This window comes from Halichoerus grypus, chromosome 8 (genome assembly GCF_964656455.1).
Source record: "Halichoerus grypus chromosome 8, mHalGry1.hap1.1, whole genome shotgun sequence".
In the NCBI taxonomy this organism is placed as follows: Eukaryota; Metazoa; Chordata; class Mammalia; order Carnivora; family Phocidae; genus Halichoerus; species Halichoerus grypus.
The window spans coordinates 106,513,699-106,530,006 of record NC_135719.1 but is presented as its reverse complement, the minus strand read 5'-3'; the positions used below and the strand labels follow the sequence as shown (position 1 = coordinate 106,530,006).

The 16,308-nt window shown below is 36.5% G+C and overlaps 1 protein-coding gene across 3 annotated transcripts in view; it reads left to right on the top strand.

Moving 5' to 3' along the window:
- TXNDC16 (thioredoxin domain containing 16) overlaps positions 1 to 16,308 on the top strand; it is a 125,837-nt gene that overhangs the window by 57,388 nt on the left and 52,141 nt on the right. For all 3 annotated transcript variants that reach the window (XM_078053699.1, XM_078053698.1, XM_078053697.1), the window contains 3 exons: positions 3,447 to 3,597; positions 14,600 to 14,766; positions 15,209 to 15,269. In XM_078053699.1, coding sequence (XP_077909825.1) covers positions 3,447 to 3,597; positions 14,600 to 14,766; positions 15,209 to 15,269 — 379 coding nt within the window. The remainder of the gene's footprint in view (positions 1 to 3,446; positions 3,598 to 14,599; positions 14,767 to 15,208; positions 15,270 to 16,308) is intronic.

Below are 16,308 nucleotides of genomic sequence, written 5' to 3'. Positions count from 1 at the left end.
AATTGTAAGCAGATGGGAATATATAAATGAAACTGGAAATCCCCTTCATTATTATTGTCTGCCATTCTACAGTCTGAAAATGAATTTAAATATGCAGAGATGATGTTAGGCTAAGGTGAATAAAGACAATATGGATAAGCACAATATGTGATCCCACGAGTGGTCAAGTGTATTTTAGGAATAGATCTCCCACAGTGATCAGATAGGTGATAAAATAACAGCTTTCATAACTAAGCTCCAGAAGTTCTTCCTGAGAGTTCTGTAAGTTACTTTGTTAGGCTAGTCTTAAATGTATTTAAGTACAGTTTTTGAGCAGAATGTTTTAAATGTTTATTTTTCTTGTCTAGTTTTTAGCTTACAATTTCAGGTAGAGGCCTTCTTTTGACTTTTTACCTGGGCAACCTAGGGTTGAAGTTTTTCTTTCCTTTGGTGCTTATAGAACACAGGGAATAACCGGTGTGTATTTTAAAGACTTTGCCTCAAAATGCTCTTCAAGAAAATTAATACAAAGCAAGACAAAATGGTGATTGTGTGAACTTTTTATACCATGCAAGAGCTTGTTAGTTTGTTTGTTTGTTTAAAGGTTTTATTTATTCATTTATCAGAAGGAGAGAGAGAGAGTGAGCACAAGCAGGGGGAGAGGCAGAGGGAGAGAGAGAAGCAGGATCCCCATTGAGCATTTCTTTTCTCATTCATCTCTTCTGATTGAACTGTCATTCTGCTGATTCCCTCATTAATGAATTAAAGAAAAGTTTGATGTATGATTACTGTTTGTATAAAAATTAATATTTTTAACAATTTGGGACTTCTGCTGACAGTACTGCAAAGCTTTGCCGTAAGTCACTGAGTCTCAGGATATGATAAGCAGTGGTTTAGGCAGCTGCTTTGCTACTCCCAACGTAGACTGCCAGTTTCCCATCCCAGAATGGGGGAAGCCTGATTATTCTCATCTCATGGCAATTCTATGGTAGCCCCGCAGTTTTGCTGACGGTCAATTGTTTGTACTTTTTTTTATGTACTTATTTTTCAGGTGATGAATAGTTGCAAATAAAGATGACATGCTTAAAACACAGAAGAGTATTTATTTATTAGCAATACGTAGGTCCTATCATTTATCTTACAAAATCTGTTCAGCAAGCTATACTATATACATAGCATATTCTGATCTATGGCTAAACATGGTCATGTTCTGGAAGGGTTTTTGCTTTCCCCTATTTTTAAAATGAGAATTTTAAAATGTCCAGTTACTCTTTTTTTTTTTTTTTGGTATACTTTTGAGTATTTGATACATACATTGGATATGTTTCAGTACTCATTTATTCATGGATAGCAAGATGGTAAGGAGTCATACTTAGACCTGATATGACAGGGAGGGACTATGCATTCAGAGCACTATAATCCTATGGCATGACTTCTGGATGAAGTAGTTGGCTAGGACTTTGGGTTGTCTTCTAATGGAGGAAAGGTGAATGCATTTTTTCTTTCATTTGTTCATTCTTTTATTTAACAAATATTTATTGAATGCCCTCTATGTGCTAGGCACTATTCCAGTTGCTGGAGCTATGACACTGGATAAAGTCTAGTATATTAATCATTACATCATGTTGGGCCTGAATTTGTTTGAAATTATATGTTGGTTAAGGAGGGTGTATAGGATAGGTAGTATAAGAGGTGGTGTGCCATGGAGACACCAGTACTTTCTGTGACCTCCCCATACTCCCCTCTTAAAGAATCTGTGTATAGGCCAAGGATGTTACCCCCTCACACCATACATATTACCGTCAGTCAGATCAGAGGTGGCCACCTGATCTGGGGTCAACCAGCCCACTGGCTTACCTGAGCAAATGAGATGCCCTCTCTCAGGAACTTGGAATTGGGCATGGAGAAATGGGATTATACAGTGTTTTTGCTCTCTTGCTCATAGGAATATTTTGGCCATGTAGAAGTAAAGCACGGAGAGTTACCTTTATAAAGAGAGTTGGGAACTAAAAAGTATTAATGGCAAAACGAAGGTCCCTTGAACTCTTGCTGTTCAGATCTATACATTTATTCTCTGATCTAATTACTTGAATTTTCCTTGTGTTCTGTGATATGTAGTTCTACACTTCCAGTAAGCCCCCCTCCCCACCTTTTTGGTTTCTGTTACCTACAACCAATGATCTCTGATTAAATTACTTTCCAAAATTACTTTATTATTTCAGAGGTTATGATGTCCAACCTCAACTGGGTCCTCCTGCTTTCAATACTTTACTTTTAATATATGTGACTATTTCCTTTTAATATATGTGACTATAGGAGAACCTAAATAGTTCAAAAGATACATACTTTGAGTTTAAGATTTCAAAAGTTAAGTACTTTAATTGGGTCTTGGCTATATAGTTCCTTTGTCGGAAGTACCCATTTGTCTTCTTCGGGAAGTCCTTCTTTCCTTTACTGTTTTTAATCTCTGTGATCTTCTTTTCCCTTTCCTTCTTTCTCCTTTATGACTTGAGGCAGAATGAAATATTTCTTTTTTTCTCATAGTACTTTGCATATTATAGCACTTACAAACTACATTAAAAAAACTAAATGTGTCTCCTTTTATCTAAGCCCTTCAAAGATTTGAGTCATCTTATTCATCTTAGTCTTTTGTATTTGGTACAGGGCCTAACACAGAGTAGACTTTAAGTAATCTTTGATCATTTCTTTAACCATTAAATCTATTAGAAATTAGTTTATAATTAAATTTGAAATCAGTGAACCTCAGATCTCAGTTTAAGCGTGTATCCAGAATTAAAATAACATTTTAAAAATAAAAATTTGCAGTATTTTGCCAAACCCTGCTAATGCCATATGGAGATTTTTAAAATCCTATTTTAATTTTGGCAAACCTTACTTACCCACTATAAGTTTATCTTTGAATTCTCATGTTGAAGGGATGCCAGAACTCAAATTATAAGCCATATTTGCTGAGTTTTGTAATATTTCAGATACAAACTCACAAACTCCCACAAACTGTCACATGGTTTCTATCTTAAGGCATGTTTTGGCTGAAGTTTATTCAAAACAGATTTGAGTTTAAATTAAACCTAGAAAATTTGTGTTACAAGGCTTTATTTAGAATAGCTCTAGAAAAGCAACTACATTCGAAGATAATCTCCTTGTCCTCAAGGTGACAGCCTTTTATTTAAAAAAAAAAAAAAATTGTGTGGACCTGTCCATAACCTAATTTAGAAGCTACCATATCAAAAAGCTTAGGGAAAAAATTGCTTATACAACTCTAAAACTGTTTGTTTCTTCTTTTGCTTAGGTCCATTTTATTTTGTTTTACTGTTTTAGATTTTTACTACAACAGTAATTCAAAAGCATGAGACTTAAAGATATTTGGAACTATGTCTTTCTGGATGGTAGAAAGATAACACATTGAACTTCTTCAAGTGAATCTGTCCCTAATTTTTAATTTGTAGCACTGAGGATATCGAAAATGCACATCTCTACTTTTTTCATTGTAAACAAGTCTTGGATTTGACTGAGCAATGTAGAAGAACGCTGATGGAACCACCACTGACTACACTGAATATTCATCGATTTATTAAGACAATGGAAGCCCCTCTGCTGGTATGTTTCTTATTTTATTTTATTATTTTTTAAAGATTTTATTTGTTTGCTTTGAGAGAGAGAGAGAGAGAGAGAGCACGCATAAGCAGGAGGAGGGGCAGAGGCACAGGGAGAGAGAGAATCCCAACCAGACTCCACGCTGATCCCGGGGCTCAGTGCTGGGCTTGATCCCATGACCCTGAGATCACGACCTGAGCCGAAACCAAGAGTTGGAGGCTCAACCGACTGAGCGACCCAGGAGCCCTGTATGTTTCTTATTTTAATATATTAGGTAATTCATACATAAAATTTATTAGGTTTTAACTCGCAGATATGCATTTTAGTTAGATGAACTCTTTTTCCCTTTTTTTTTTTATTTTAAAGATTTTATTTATTTGACAGAGAGAGACATAGCGAGAGAGGGAACACAAACGGGGCGTGGGAGAGGGAGAAGCAGGCTTCCTGCCGAGCAGGGAGCCCGATGAGGGGCTCAATCCCAGGACCCTGGGATCACGACCTGAGCCGAAGGCAGACGCTTAACGACTGAGCCACCCAGGTGCCCCTCTTTTTCCCTTTTTTTGGACATAATTCTTTCACTGAGGGGATTTAGGAGTAGTTACTTATTAAAGGTAGAATAGAAGATACACTATTCATGAAATGACATTTTAATGCCTGGAAATATTGTATTGAAATTGGAATATAGCCTTGTGTAAGTGGAAGTAGTTTTAATGAACTGCAGCCACTCCAAGATCACAAAGACCACATCATGGTTAAGGAAAGACCTCTTTTGTGAATGTTTTGATGACCACTTTAAAAGTTGGTACACAGTGAGACTGTAGTGTTTCTGTGCCCCACTTCCCTTAGCACTAGCCTGGAAGGATTTTATAGAGACTTAAGTGAGGTGATCGGCAGACCTTTCTCTCTGGAAGTTTGCAGATTGTCTTGAGCATGTGTAAAACCTTCGGTAGGCCTTCTCACTCCGTATATCCTTTTTAAATAAAAATGGTGCACGTGTATTACAAATGATCCAAACGGTGCTGCAAAGCATAAAGGAAAAAAGCTTTTTTAAAGCCATCTAATCCTGTCACTCAGAAATGAACTGTTAGATGACCATCACACCAGTCATGTTTGTGCCCATATGGACACATACAGTGTCTGTGGGTGTGTGGATTAATGGACACATACTATTACATGTGCTGCTTTATAGTAAGAAATTTACACTCTTATTTGAATTTAGCAGAGGAAAAAGAAACTGATGTGAAGTGAGGGGTTATGGAGGTTTTGATGTCACTTGTTCATTTGAGGGCTCTTTAGGAAATATTGTTTTAATATTTCTTGAGTGCTTTATTTTGAGTCAGTTTTTGTTTAGTTTGATCTTGCCTTCAAATATTTTTTTAAAAAAGCAGTTTATAAGTCTTTTTCCTTTCCTTTCACATGGCAGAGGGGAGAATTCTCCCCTGGGGAGAATACCCCCTGAATTTGTTTGATCTCCCATTTCAGCATAGAGCCCCGAGAGAGAGAGAGAGACCAGTTCACTGTTCAGTTCTTCACCAGCCTCTGTTCTCTCCAGACTCATTTCCTTTTCCCCCAGTACCAAAATATTATTAAGAATTCTCTGGATTTTGGGGCACCTGGGTGGCTCAGTTGGTTAAGTGTCCGACTCTTGATTTTGGCTGGGGTCATGATCTCAGGGTTGTGGGACTGAGCTCTGGGTTTGGCTCGTGCTGAGCATGGAGCTTGCTTGGGATTCTCTCTCCCTCTTCCTCTTCCCCTCTTCCATACTGCCCGCTTACGGGCACTCTCTCTCTAAAAAAAAAAAAAAGAAAAGAAAAGAATTGTCAGGATTTTGTCTACTCACCAGTACTGCTTTTGCCATTGGGGGCAGGACTAGAACTCACCCCAAGCTTTACTAAAAATCTTCAGTACCTTTTGTGGCTACTACATTCTGGCTTGAAGTCGTGTCCCTTTCCTAAAGTTTCTGCTCGTTACTTTTGTTTGGCTGTGTTTTAAAACTATTGTTTGTTTTTTTAAGATAGACAATGAGGAGGGCAATTCTCCGATATTACTTCATTTTACCATGCATACTTACCAGGAATTATGTAATATTAGTTTTAAAGTTAAAAAAACAAAAACTTTGAAGATTTCATAATGGCTTGGTATTCAATTAAGTGTGGCTTCCCTTGAAAGCAGTGTATCATGTACACCATTTATATTGTACCTATGTCAGTGCCAGCCCCTGAAACCTACATTTCAGAAACAACAAGGTGAATGGTACTCCTGGAACTGTGCACTGCAGGTGACCCTGCTCTAAGCCACCGTTCACCCAAAAGGAATATTAATTTGGCAGTCCAAGTCCCTGCTACGTTGGAGTTTGTTTTAACACTTTCACAAAATGATACATCAGCATATTATCACCTAAGCACCTTATTTTCCTTAGACAACTAGGGAACTGGGAAGTAGGATTCAGGCAGAGGTTCCAGAAGCCTAGCTAGACATGGGGAGAGTAGCATGGAGCCAAGAAAGATCTGAAAAGCAGAACTGAAGATCAGTGCCAGCTTGGAGAGCTAGGCTGAGAATCTAAACCTTGGTGTCAGCCTAGAAAGGCCCGGCAGTTCAAAAACACAGGTTAGTGGATTTGTCCATATCAGAACAGAGCAAATAAATGCAAAGTACAGAAAAGGGAGACAAGCCTTGATGAAAAGTTCCCAGAGACTCTTGGTGGGATGGCTAGAGCTTAACCCTGCAGGAATGGGAAGATGATAAAGGGTTCTGAGCTAGTTTGGTCACTTTTACATTTTGGTACTTTAAACATTTGGCTGCATCAGTATTTGAGGTTGTTTTTGTTTTTGGAGAATATACTGGAGGTTAAAGAGTGAAGTAAGGCCAAACATCATGATATAAAACACCTCTTAGAACAAGATTTGATGTACCTGGCTTATGCCTTTTGATGGTATAGTAAGCTAGAAGGGGATAGAGAGGTCCTGAAAGTTAGTACCTAAATTTAATTACTTACAAGTTCTTACCTACAAGACTTAGTCGTAGTTTACTTTGGGTTAGTGTTTCTTACTCTGTTCTTATTTTCTCACAGCCTCACTGATGCTTATCTTCCCCTCTCACATTGCTCTTAACCATTCCTTTATTGTCTTCCACATCAATCTATATACAGGCCTTTGGGGTTCAATCATAGTTGGGTTTTGTATGGTTAGTAAGGCGCCTGGTAAACTAGCCTAGGCTCATGGGTTCAGAATCTGAAAGAATTTGTGTGTTTTCATTATCTGTAAACATTAATAAAAATATAAACTGGGATTTAGACTTTTTTGTAAACTTTTTGTGTGCCTGATCATTGCAATTTTATGCATTATACTTCACTTCTAAGCATATGAAAATAGGTGCAGATTGGGATTGTGTGTGTGTGTGTGTGTGTGTGTGTGTGTGTGAAGTAGGGTGCTTGGACACTTAATTATTGTAGATATATAACACAACTATGTCTTATTATTAGGTTGGGGGCATGTCATTTTAATCCTTACAAACTGAAAATAAATCTTGAGTATAGAATTTTATTTTGTTTTTAAAAATTTTTTTTAAAAAAGATTTTATTTATTTATTTGACAGAGAGAGACACAGTGAGAGAGGGAATACAAGCAGGGGGAGTGGGAGAGGGAGAAGGCGGCTTCCCGCCAAGGAGGGAGCCTGATGCGGGGCTCGATCCCAGGACCCCAGGATCATGACCTGAGCCGAAGGCAGACACTTAACGACTGAGCCACCCAGGCGCCTGAGCATAGAATTTTAAGTGGGTTTCAGTCCTCAATTGATTAAATGACATTCTGGCAGGTATGGAGTTACTCTAGATGCATTCTTAAGGTTTCCAACAGTGAAAACAGATGGGAAGATCATTTGGTTATTGTCCTGTTGGCTAATACCAAGGACATTTTGGATGCTGATGGTTTTCCCTGTATTGGACTCAGTTTATTCTAGTAGTTAGAAAGTTTTATCTGAATACCAAGAAGACTCTTCAAGTGCAAATATCTGATAAAATGTTTAAAAATAGATAAATATGTAATATAATTTATCTGAAAAATTTCGTTTTTTGTTTGTACATGAGGATAGCTCTCTGTCTCAGATTCAAGACAGTTGAATTAAACCTGCTCCTTTCTATAAGTAATTAGAAGGATGCTATTATATTCATTTAGCTTCTATTATTCCTTGAAGAGTCATGTGGCAGTGTACAATATTATATAGAAGGGTGTTGGCTCCTTACATTATTGCCTCATTTCCTTTTTTTTATTGTGGCAAAAAATACATAACAAATTTACCCTCATAATTTGTAAGTGTATAATACAAGTATTTTTAACTCTACGCGCCTGTTGTACAACAGATCTCTAAAACTTTTTCATCTCGAATGACTGAAACGCTATACTTATTGAGAAACAATTCCCCATGTCCCTGTCTCTCCAGCCCTGGCAATCATTCTACTTTCTGTTTCTATGAATTTGATTATTTTAGAGACCTCTTATAAGTTGTCTAAAATAATAAAAAGTATTTGTCTTTTGTAATTGGCTTATTTCACTTAACCTTATGTCCTCAAGGTTCATCCATGTTGTTGTATTTGTCAGGATTACCTTTTTTTTTTTTTTATGTTGTAAATACTGGCATTTTTAAAAAAGTATTTAAATTCTAGTTAACATACAGTGTAATATTAGTTTCAGGTGTATAATACAGTGATTCAGCACTTCCATATATCACCCCGTGCTCATCACAAGTGCACTCTTTAATTCCCATCACCTATTTCACCCATCCTCCCACCAACCTCCCTTCTGGAGGATTACCTTCTTTTCAAGACCATATAATATTCCATTATATATATACATATATGTGTGTGTGTATAACATTTTATTTATCCATTCATCCAATAATGAGTATTTAGGCTGCTTCCACATCTTGGGCATTGTGAATAATGCTGTAATGAATGTGGGTTTGCAAGTATCTCTTTGAGATCCTGTTTTTAATTCTTTTGGATAATGAACTTGCTGGATCATATGGTAGTTCTGTTTTTAATTTTTTGAGGAACCTTCATACTGTTTTCTATAGTGGCTACATCATTTTATATGCCTTCTAGCAGTGTGCAGAAGTTTTTAATCTCTCCACATCCTTGTCAATACTTGTTATTTGTGTCATTATTTTTGTTTTGATATTAGCCATCCTAATGATTTTGATAATGCCATTGTGTTTTTGCCTTGCATATCCCTAATGATCAGTTAAGTTTTTCATAAGCTTGTTGCCCATTTGTCTATCTTCTTTGGAGAAATGTCTATTCAAATGTCTATTCTTTGGAGAAATGTCTACTTGCCCTTTTTTAGTTTGTTATTTTGTTGTTAAGTTGTAGGAGTTGTTTATTCTGGATATTAACCCCTTATCTGACACATGGTTTGCAGTATTTTTTCCCATTGTGTAGGTTGCCTTTTTACTATTGTTGATTGTTTCTTCCCACAGTGCAGACATGTGTAAGTTTGATGTAGTTCCATTTGTCTTTTTGGCTTTTGTTGTCTGTGCCTGTGGTGTCATTTCCAAGAAATCATTTACATTCCATTGTCATGAAGGTTTTCCCCTATGTTTTCTTCTAGGAGTTTTAATAGTTTCATTTAGGTCACTAGTCCATTTTGAGTTATTTTGTATTTGGTGTAAGATGAAAATTCATCTTGATTCTTTTGCATGTGAATATCTAGTTTTCCCAGCACCATTTTTTGAAGACTCTCTGTTACGCAGTGTGTAGCCTCGGTGCCCTTGTCAAAGATATTTGACCACATATGCGAGAGCTTATTTCTGGGCTCTCTGTTCTCTTCTCTTAGTCTGTGTCTGTCTTTATGCCGGTACTGCATGTTTTGATTGCTGTATGTTTTGAAATCTGGAGTTGTGAGACCTCCAGCTTTATTCTTCCTCATGTTGTTTTGGCTATTTGGTGTCCCTTGGGATTTCGTATGAATTTTAGGATTTTTTTTTCTGTTTCTGCAAAAGTGCCATTGGAATTTTGCTAGGGATTGCATTGAATTTGTAGATGGCTTTGGGTAGTATGGACATTTTAACAATATTAAATCTAATCCAAGAACATGAATGGATGTCTTCACATTTATTTGTGTCTTCTTTAATTTCTTTCAGCAATGTTTTGTAGCATTCAATGTATAAGTCTTCTTTCTTGGTTAAGCTTATTCCTAAATATTTTATTCTTTTTGATGCTATTATAAATGGGATTATTTTCTTAGTTTCCTTTTAGGAGAGTTCCTTGTTAGTGCATAAAAACACAACTGACTTTTCAGTGTTGATTTTATATCCTGCAACGTTGTTGAATTCATTCATTATTCTGACTATTTTTTGTGGAATCTTTAGGATTTTCTACATACAAGATCATGTCATCTGTGAACAGAGATAATTTTTGCTTTTTCTTTTCCAATTTGTATGCTTTTTATTTGTTTATTTTTTGCTTAGTTGCTCTGGCTACAGCTTCCAGTACTATGTTGAATAGAAGTGGCAATAGTGGGCATCCTTGCTTTGTTCCTGATCTTAGAGGAAAAGCTTTCAATTTTTCACTATTGAGTATGATGTTAGTTGTGGCCTTTTCATGTATGACATTTATTATGTTGAGGTAAATTTTATCCTATTCTTAGTCTGTTGAATGTTTTTATTGTGAAAGTGTATTGAATTTTGTCAAATACTTTTTCTTCATCAGTTGAGAGGATGATGTGATTTTTGTCCTTTATATTGATTGATTTTGAACCATCCTTGCATCCTAGGGATAAATTATACTTGGTCATGGGTTTAATTTTTTCTAATGTCCTGCTGAATTCAGTTTAAAAATACTTTGTTGAGGATATTTGCATCAATATTCATCAGGGATATTGGTCTGTAGTTTTTTGTAATATCTTTGTCTGGCTTTGGTATCAGAGTAATGTTGGCTTCATACAATGAGTTTGGGAGTGTTCCCTACTCTTCATTTTTTGGGAACAGTTTGAGAAGGATTAGCATCAATTCTTTTTTAAATGTTTGATAGAATTCTCCAGTGATGCTATGTGGGCCTGGGTTTTTCTTTGTTGGGAGGTTTTTGATTACTGATTCAATCTCCTTATTATATATCTATTTACATTTTCTATTTCTACATGATTCAGTCTTGGGAGGTTGTATGTGTCTGGGAATTTATCCTGTCTTCTAGTTTATCTAATTTATAAGTGTACAATAGTTAATAGTCTGTTATAATTCTTTTTTCCTTGATATCCTTTTTTGAAAATTAATTTCTAAGTTAATTTAATAATAATTTGTGAATTTTAGAAAAATATTGGTGGGGCACCTGGGTGGCTCAGCTGGTTGGGCATCTGACTCTTGATTTCGGCTCAGGTCATGATCTCAGGGTCATGAGATTGAGCCCCACGTTGGGCTCTGCACTCAGCTTGGAGTCTGCTTGTCTCTCCTCTGCGCCTCCCCCTGCTCTCCCTCTCTCAAATAAATAAATAAGATCTTAAAAAAAAAAAAAATATTGGTAATCCCCCGCAATGCAAGAGTGTTTTTGTCACTTTTGTATATTCTATCAATTTATATATATAATCTATATTTTACATAAAATATATAAAAGTATTTTTTTTTAATTTAATTTTATTTTATTTTTGTGCCTATCCAGTGGAGTCTATGTCCCCTCTCCCTGAAGCTGATTGGGCCTCTGTGACTGCCTTGACCAGTAGAATAGGGCTGAAGTGATGATGTGTAACTTTTGAGGTCTGTCACAAGATGCCTTGCACTTCTCCTTTGTTCTTTTTCGTTGCTCATTCTTGAAACTTGGGTACCTTGGTGTCAGACTAAATCTGAGGAGAAGCTTGGTGAAGAAGAATTGAGGCCCCTAGCTCACAGCCCTGGCTGAGCTCATATAGTCAGCATCAGCTTACAAGCCAGTGAATGAGCCATCTTTATTTTATTTTATTTTTTTAAAGATTTTATTTATTTGTCAGAGAGAGTGCGCGAGCACACAAGCAGGGGGAGCGACAGGCAGAGGGAGAAGCAGGCTCCCTGTGGAGCAAGGAGCCTGATGCAGGACTTGATCCCAGGACCCTGGGATCATGACCTGAGCCGAAGGCAGATGCCTAACCAACTGAGCCACCCAGGCGTCCCGAATGAGCCATCTTTAAAGCAGACCTTCTGCCTCCTGTCCAGAGGCCCTCCTAATGCTACGTGGATCAGAGATGAACTTGCAGATATACAAACAAAATGAGTGATTCTTGTTATTTTAAGCCATCAGGTTTTGGAGTACTTTGCTACACACACAATGATAGATGCTTAGAAAACACCCTTCAAGTGGTCTCATCTGTTTCTATGGCATTAACTACACTGATTCTCAGATCTGAACTTTCAGGTCAAACTTTTCTTTGGACTTCCTAACCCATATATCTAACTACTAATTAGATGTATTTCTCGTATCTCTAACTACTAATTAGGTGTATCTCTCCTTAAGCTCAATATGTCCAACATCAGTGTGTTGTCCTTCTCCACCATCTGTTCTTTCTCCATTATCTTGGTTAATTTACTATCCAGTCATTCATAGCAGAAACCTGGGAAATCATTCTCAATTCCTGCATCTCCCCGCATCTAATTTTACATCTTAAATATCTTTTGAATTCTTCGTTCTAACGGCCGATGCCTTAATCGAGGTTTTCACCATCTTTCATGTTCTATTTTAGTCATACTAACTGATCTGGTCTCTATCCTCCCCCCGCCCCTTTTTTTTTTTCACTCCCTTGAAATTCATACTTGCCATTGCTGGCAGAATAATATTTTTAAACACACATGTTATAATATTTCTTACAATTTCTAAATGGTTTCAATTCATTTACAGAAGAAAGCCCCACTTTCTTGGGAGGAAATAAAAGTTTTTAATGATTTGGTTCCTTGCCAGATCTCCATCCTTATTGTTTATTCCTCGTTTTCACTTTTTAATGCTGAATTACTGATTGTTCTCCAAATACACAAAGAAGGAACCAGGTCTTTCTGTTCCTTCAGGCTGTTCTACCCATTCAAGCTTTGGTATAATTCAGTTTGATGTGGTTGTAGGACTGAGGTCTCCACTTTCTTGCTGCTCATTGGCTGGTGTTGCTCTTAGCTCGTACAGGCTATTCTCAGGTCCTAGCCATAGGGCCTTCTCCAAAAATTGCAGCTTCCTCCTTCAGAGCCAGCAGGACAATCTCACTGCGTTGTGCTGACAGCCTTCTATAACGTAACCTAATCAAGGGAATGGCTGTCCTAGGGATTGGTATTATACAAGATTTGTGCACCAGGAATCTTGGGGACCATTTTGGAATTCGGCCTACCATGGGTAAATATCAGTTTTTCTCTAGAAGCTTTGAGGATTAACAAAAATTCTCAATAATTGCAAAGCTTGCAAGAAAGCATCTTCCTGTGTATCTACTTTTATCCACTATTTGGTTACTCAGTGGCTCTTTCAGTCTGGCAATTCATGTTCCTTCAGTCATGAGAAACTTCTGTGTTTATTTCAGTGATGATTCTTCCTTCTATTTTCGCCCTTCTCTCTTTCTGGGACTCCTAGTTGGACATTGGACCTCTTGAACCCGTCCTTCACCTTTATTATATTTTCTCCTATTTTCTATCTTTTGCTGTACGTACTTTCTGTCAGATGTGTTCAATTTTAATTTTTATTTCTTTATGGATGCAGTATCTTCCCATCACCTGGAGCTTATCGGTGGTGATTTTCTGAATCTGCTTCCTGAATAGTCTATGTTTTCTCCATGTTATCTGTTTTTCTGTTTTTTCTGGTCTCTATCTTTTATGTTAGAGGCTTCCCTCAGATCCATGTTACTCCTTGGATATCTGTTTGTGATTTAGGATATGAACCTAAAAAGCTGATTGGAAATTCTGGGACTGTAGATGAGACTTGTTAATTCTGAGCTCTATAGGGGATTGGACCTGGGATGCTTTTGGTGAACCCTAATGTCAGTATCCTCAGGCTTTTTCTTGGGCTTACGGTTCTCAGAAAAGGATCTTCCCTTCTTCTGCCCAGAGGACAGAAGTCTGGCTGCTTTTATTCTGGGAACTGAGTGGGTAGGGAGTTGGGGGCGTCTTAGCATTTGGTTACTTAATCCCCCCACTTTTGGCATGGTATTCACACTCTGAGATTTTTCTGAAGTCCCCCCAGATTTCTTCTGGTGTGAGGGAGGAACAGTTGCCTGAACTCATGGAGTCGGGAGGAGAATCTCAGGATCTAACTCCTCCAAAGCTTTTACCTATTCCTCCTTATTTCAGAGTCTTCCTGCCGCTGCCCTCCAGTGTTTCTCTCCTGGTTCCAGAGATACCAGGCACTGACAGGTCCTGAGCAATTTTAGGGATGCTGCAGTTAAAATTGATTGTTTCTTAGTTTTCTCTCTCATGGCTTATGGTTTTGCTTTGTTAGATTCTCCTAAGTCAGTTATTATTCTGTTCTTCAGCTTCCAGAAAAATGTTTGCCTTTTCTCTTTTCCTTTCTTCACATATGTATGTTTATCTCCTTAAAAAAAATCTTCCTGCTATAGTTTTCCTGGGATTTCTGGAGGGAGTAAAATTAGATGTATATATTCAAACTGCTGTCCTAACTCAGATGTTCCTCATTGTTTTGTAATGTGTCGTTAAATTCTTATACAAAAGAATTTATTCCTGTTATTCTATTTCATTTGAAATATCTCTTTATCAGTACCACACTGTTTTATTAATTGTTTTTTTAAAATTTCTTTATAATATGCTTATTCCTTGTGGTTGTAATTTCATGTTTAACTCCTTGTAAATGTGTTAGTTTTATAATGCTTAAACTATATAGGTACATCGGGAGGATTAACCTTAGGAAATAATGAGGTCATTTCTGTTAATATTGGATTTATTTCAACAGACTTGTATTTTTTTTTTTTTACTCATGACTTTATTAATAAGAATTAGAGTTTAAATCCAAATGTTGGAACCCTATTCTCACACAGTGAAGACCTTTTGTTCTTTTTTTAAAATGAAGACTGAAGTTGCTGAAGACCCTCAACAGGTTTCAACTGTTCATCTCCAACTAGGATTACCACTGGTTTTTATTGTTAGTCAGCAAGCGACGTATGAAGCTGATAGAAGGACTGCAGAATGGGTCGCTTGGCGTCTTCTGGGGAAAGCAGGAGTTCTACTCTTGTTAAGGTATCTTAAACATTAAATATTCACTGTATTTAGCAAAACACTAGAGTTTTTCTCTTTGTAAAATATGGTAATATATTCACTTGTAAATAAACTTAGATCTCTAGTAAATTCTAGTATTAGTAAATTCTAATAAATTTACTCTAGTAAATTCTAATAGAACCAGTTGCTAAGCTAAAGTCTGTACATTAATTATTAACTTGATTAAAATTTAGACCTTTAAACTTTGCTAAATGAAGATGAAGATGGAGACTGGAACATCTAGTCTGTATTCATGTCTAAAATTTCTCAGACTTACTAAATTGTAATCTTTTTTCATAAATTGTTTTTATGTAAGAACTTATAGTTTTTAGTGTAAGAACTTAAAGTTCACTTTTATGTTGACATCCTGGATGACTATTCTTCAGATTAGCTGTATAAAACATTTATTTCCATTTTGAAAAAGGGACTCATTGGAAGTGGACATTCCTCTGCATGCTAACGTGGTCTTCAGAAGAGCAGAAGAGGTTAGTCATTTTATGTATTGCTCTACAATGTCTGCTTATTTAAAGAAAGTTAATACATGTGGTCATAAAATAATATATGCTTATTACAGAAAAGAAATTCTGTAAATTGCCACTAGTCAGAGATTATTGCTGTTAATATTTTGGTGTTCTTTTTTTTTTTTTTCCCATTTGTTAGTTTGTCTCTTTCTCATGTTCATATGTATATATTTTAAAGAAAATTAGGGTCATGCTATATAGCCTACTTTTCATGTAAAATTATATTTAATTACTTGCTATTGTGCTATCTGATGCCTGCCTTTGTACACTGTTTTGAATATCACTGGTTCTTTCCTTTGGCTAAACTTCTGGACGTGAAGTTTGTCAAAGGAAATGGGGTTTTTTAAGGCTGTTAGAATATATTGTCAAATTGCCCTCCAGAAACCAGCAAGGTTTGGAATTCCTTGTTGCTCATACATCTTGCCACTGCTGAGCATCACCATCTTAAAAAAAAAAAAAAAAAAATCTCTATCGACAAAGTTCCTGTTTTAATTTGCATATTTTTGATTACTGGTGAGGTTGAACATTTTTTAAAGGCTTATTTCCCATTTATTTGCCTTTGTAAATTTCTGTTAATGTTCTTTTTTTCTTATATTTTTCTTAAAATTTTTCTTAATTATTGAGAACTCATTAATTCTGCACATTTCAAAATATTATATAAATATGCTAAACAATTGATGTGTTTTTGAACTGCCAGTTTTTTTTTTATTATGTTAATCACCATACATTACATCATTAGTTTTTGGTGTAGTGTTCCATGATTCATTGTTTGCGTATAACACCCAGTGCTCCCTTCAGTACGTGCCCTCTTTAATACCCATCACCGGGCTAACCCATTCCCCCACTCCCCTCCCCTCCAGAACCCTCAGTTTGTTTCTCGGAGTCCATAGTCTCTCATGGTTTGAACTGCCAGTTTTTAAAAACATTTTTTAAAATTTACCTAAGTGATCTCTGCACCCAACATGGGGCTCAAACTCACGATCCTGAGATGAAGAATTGGGTG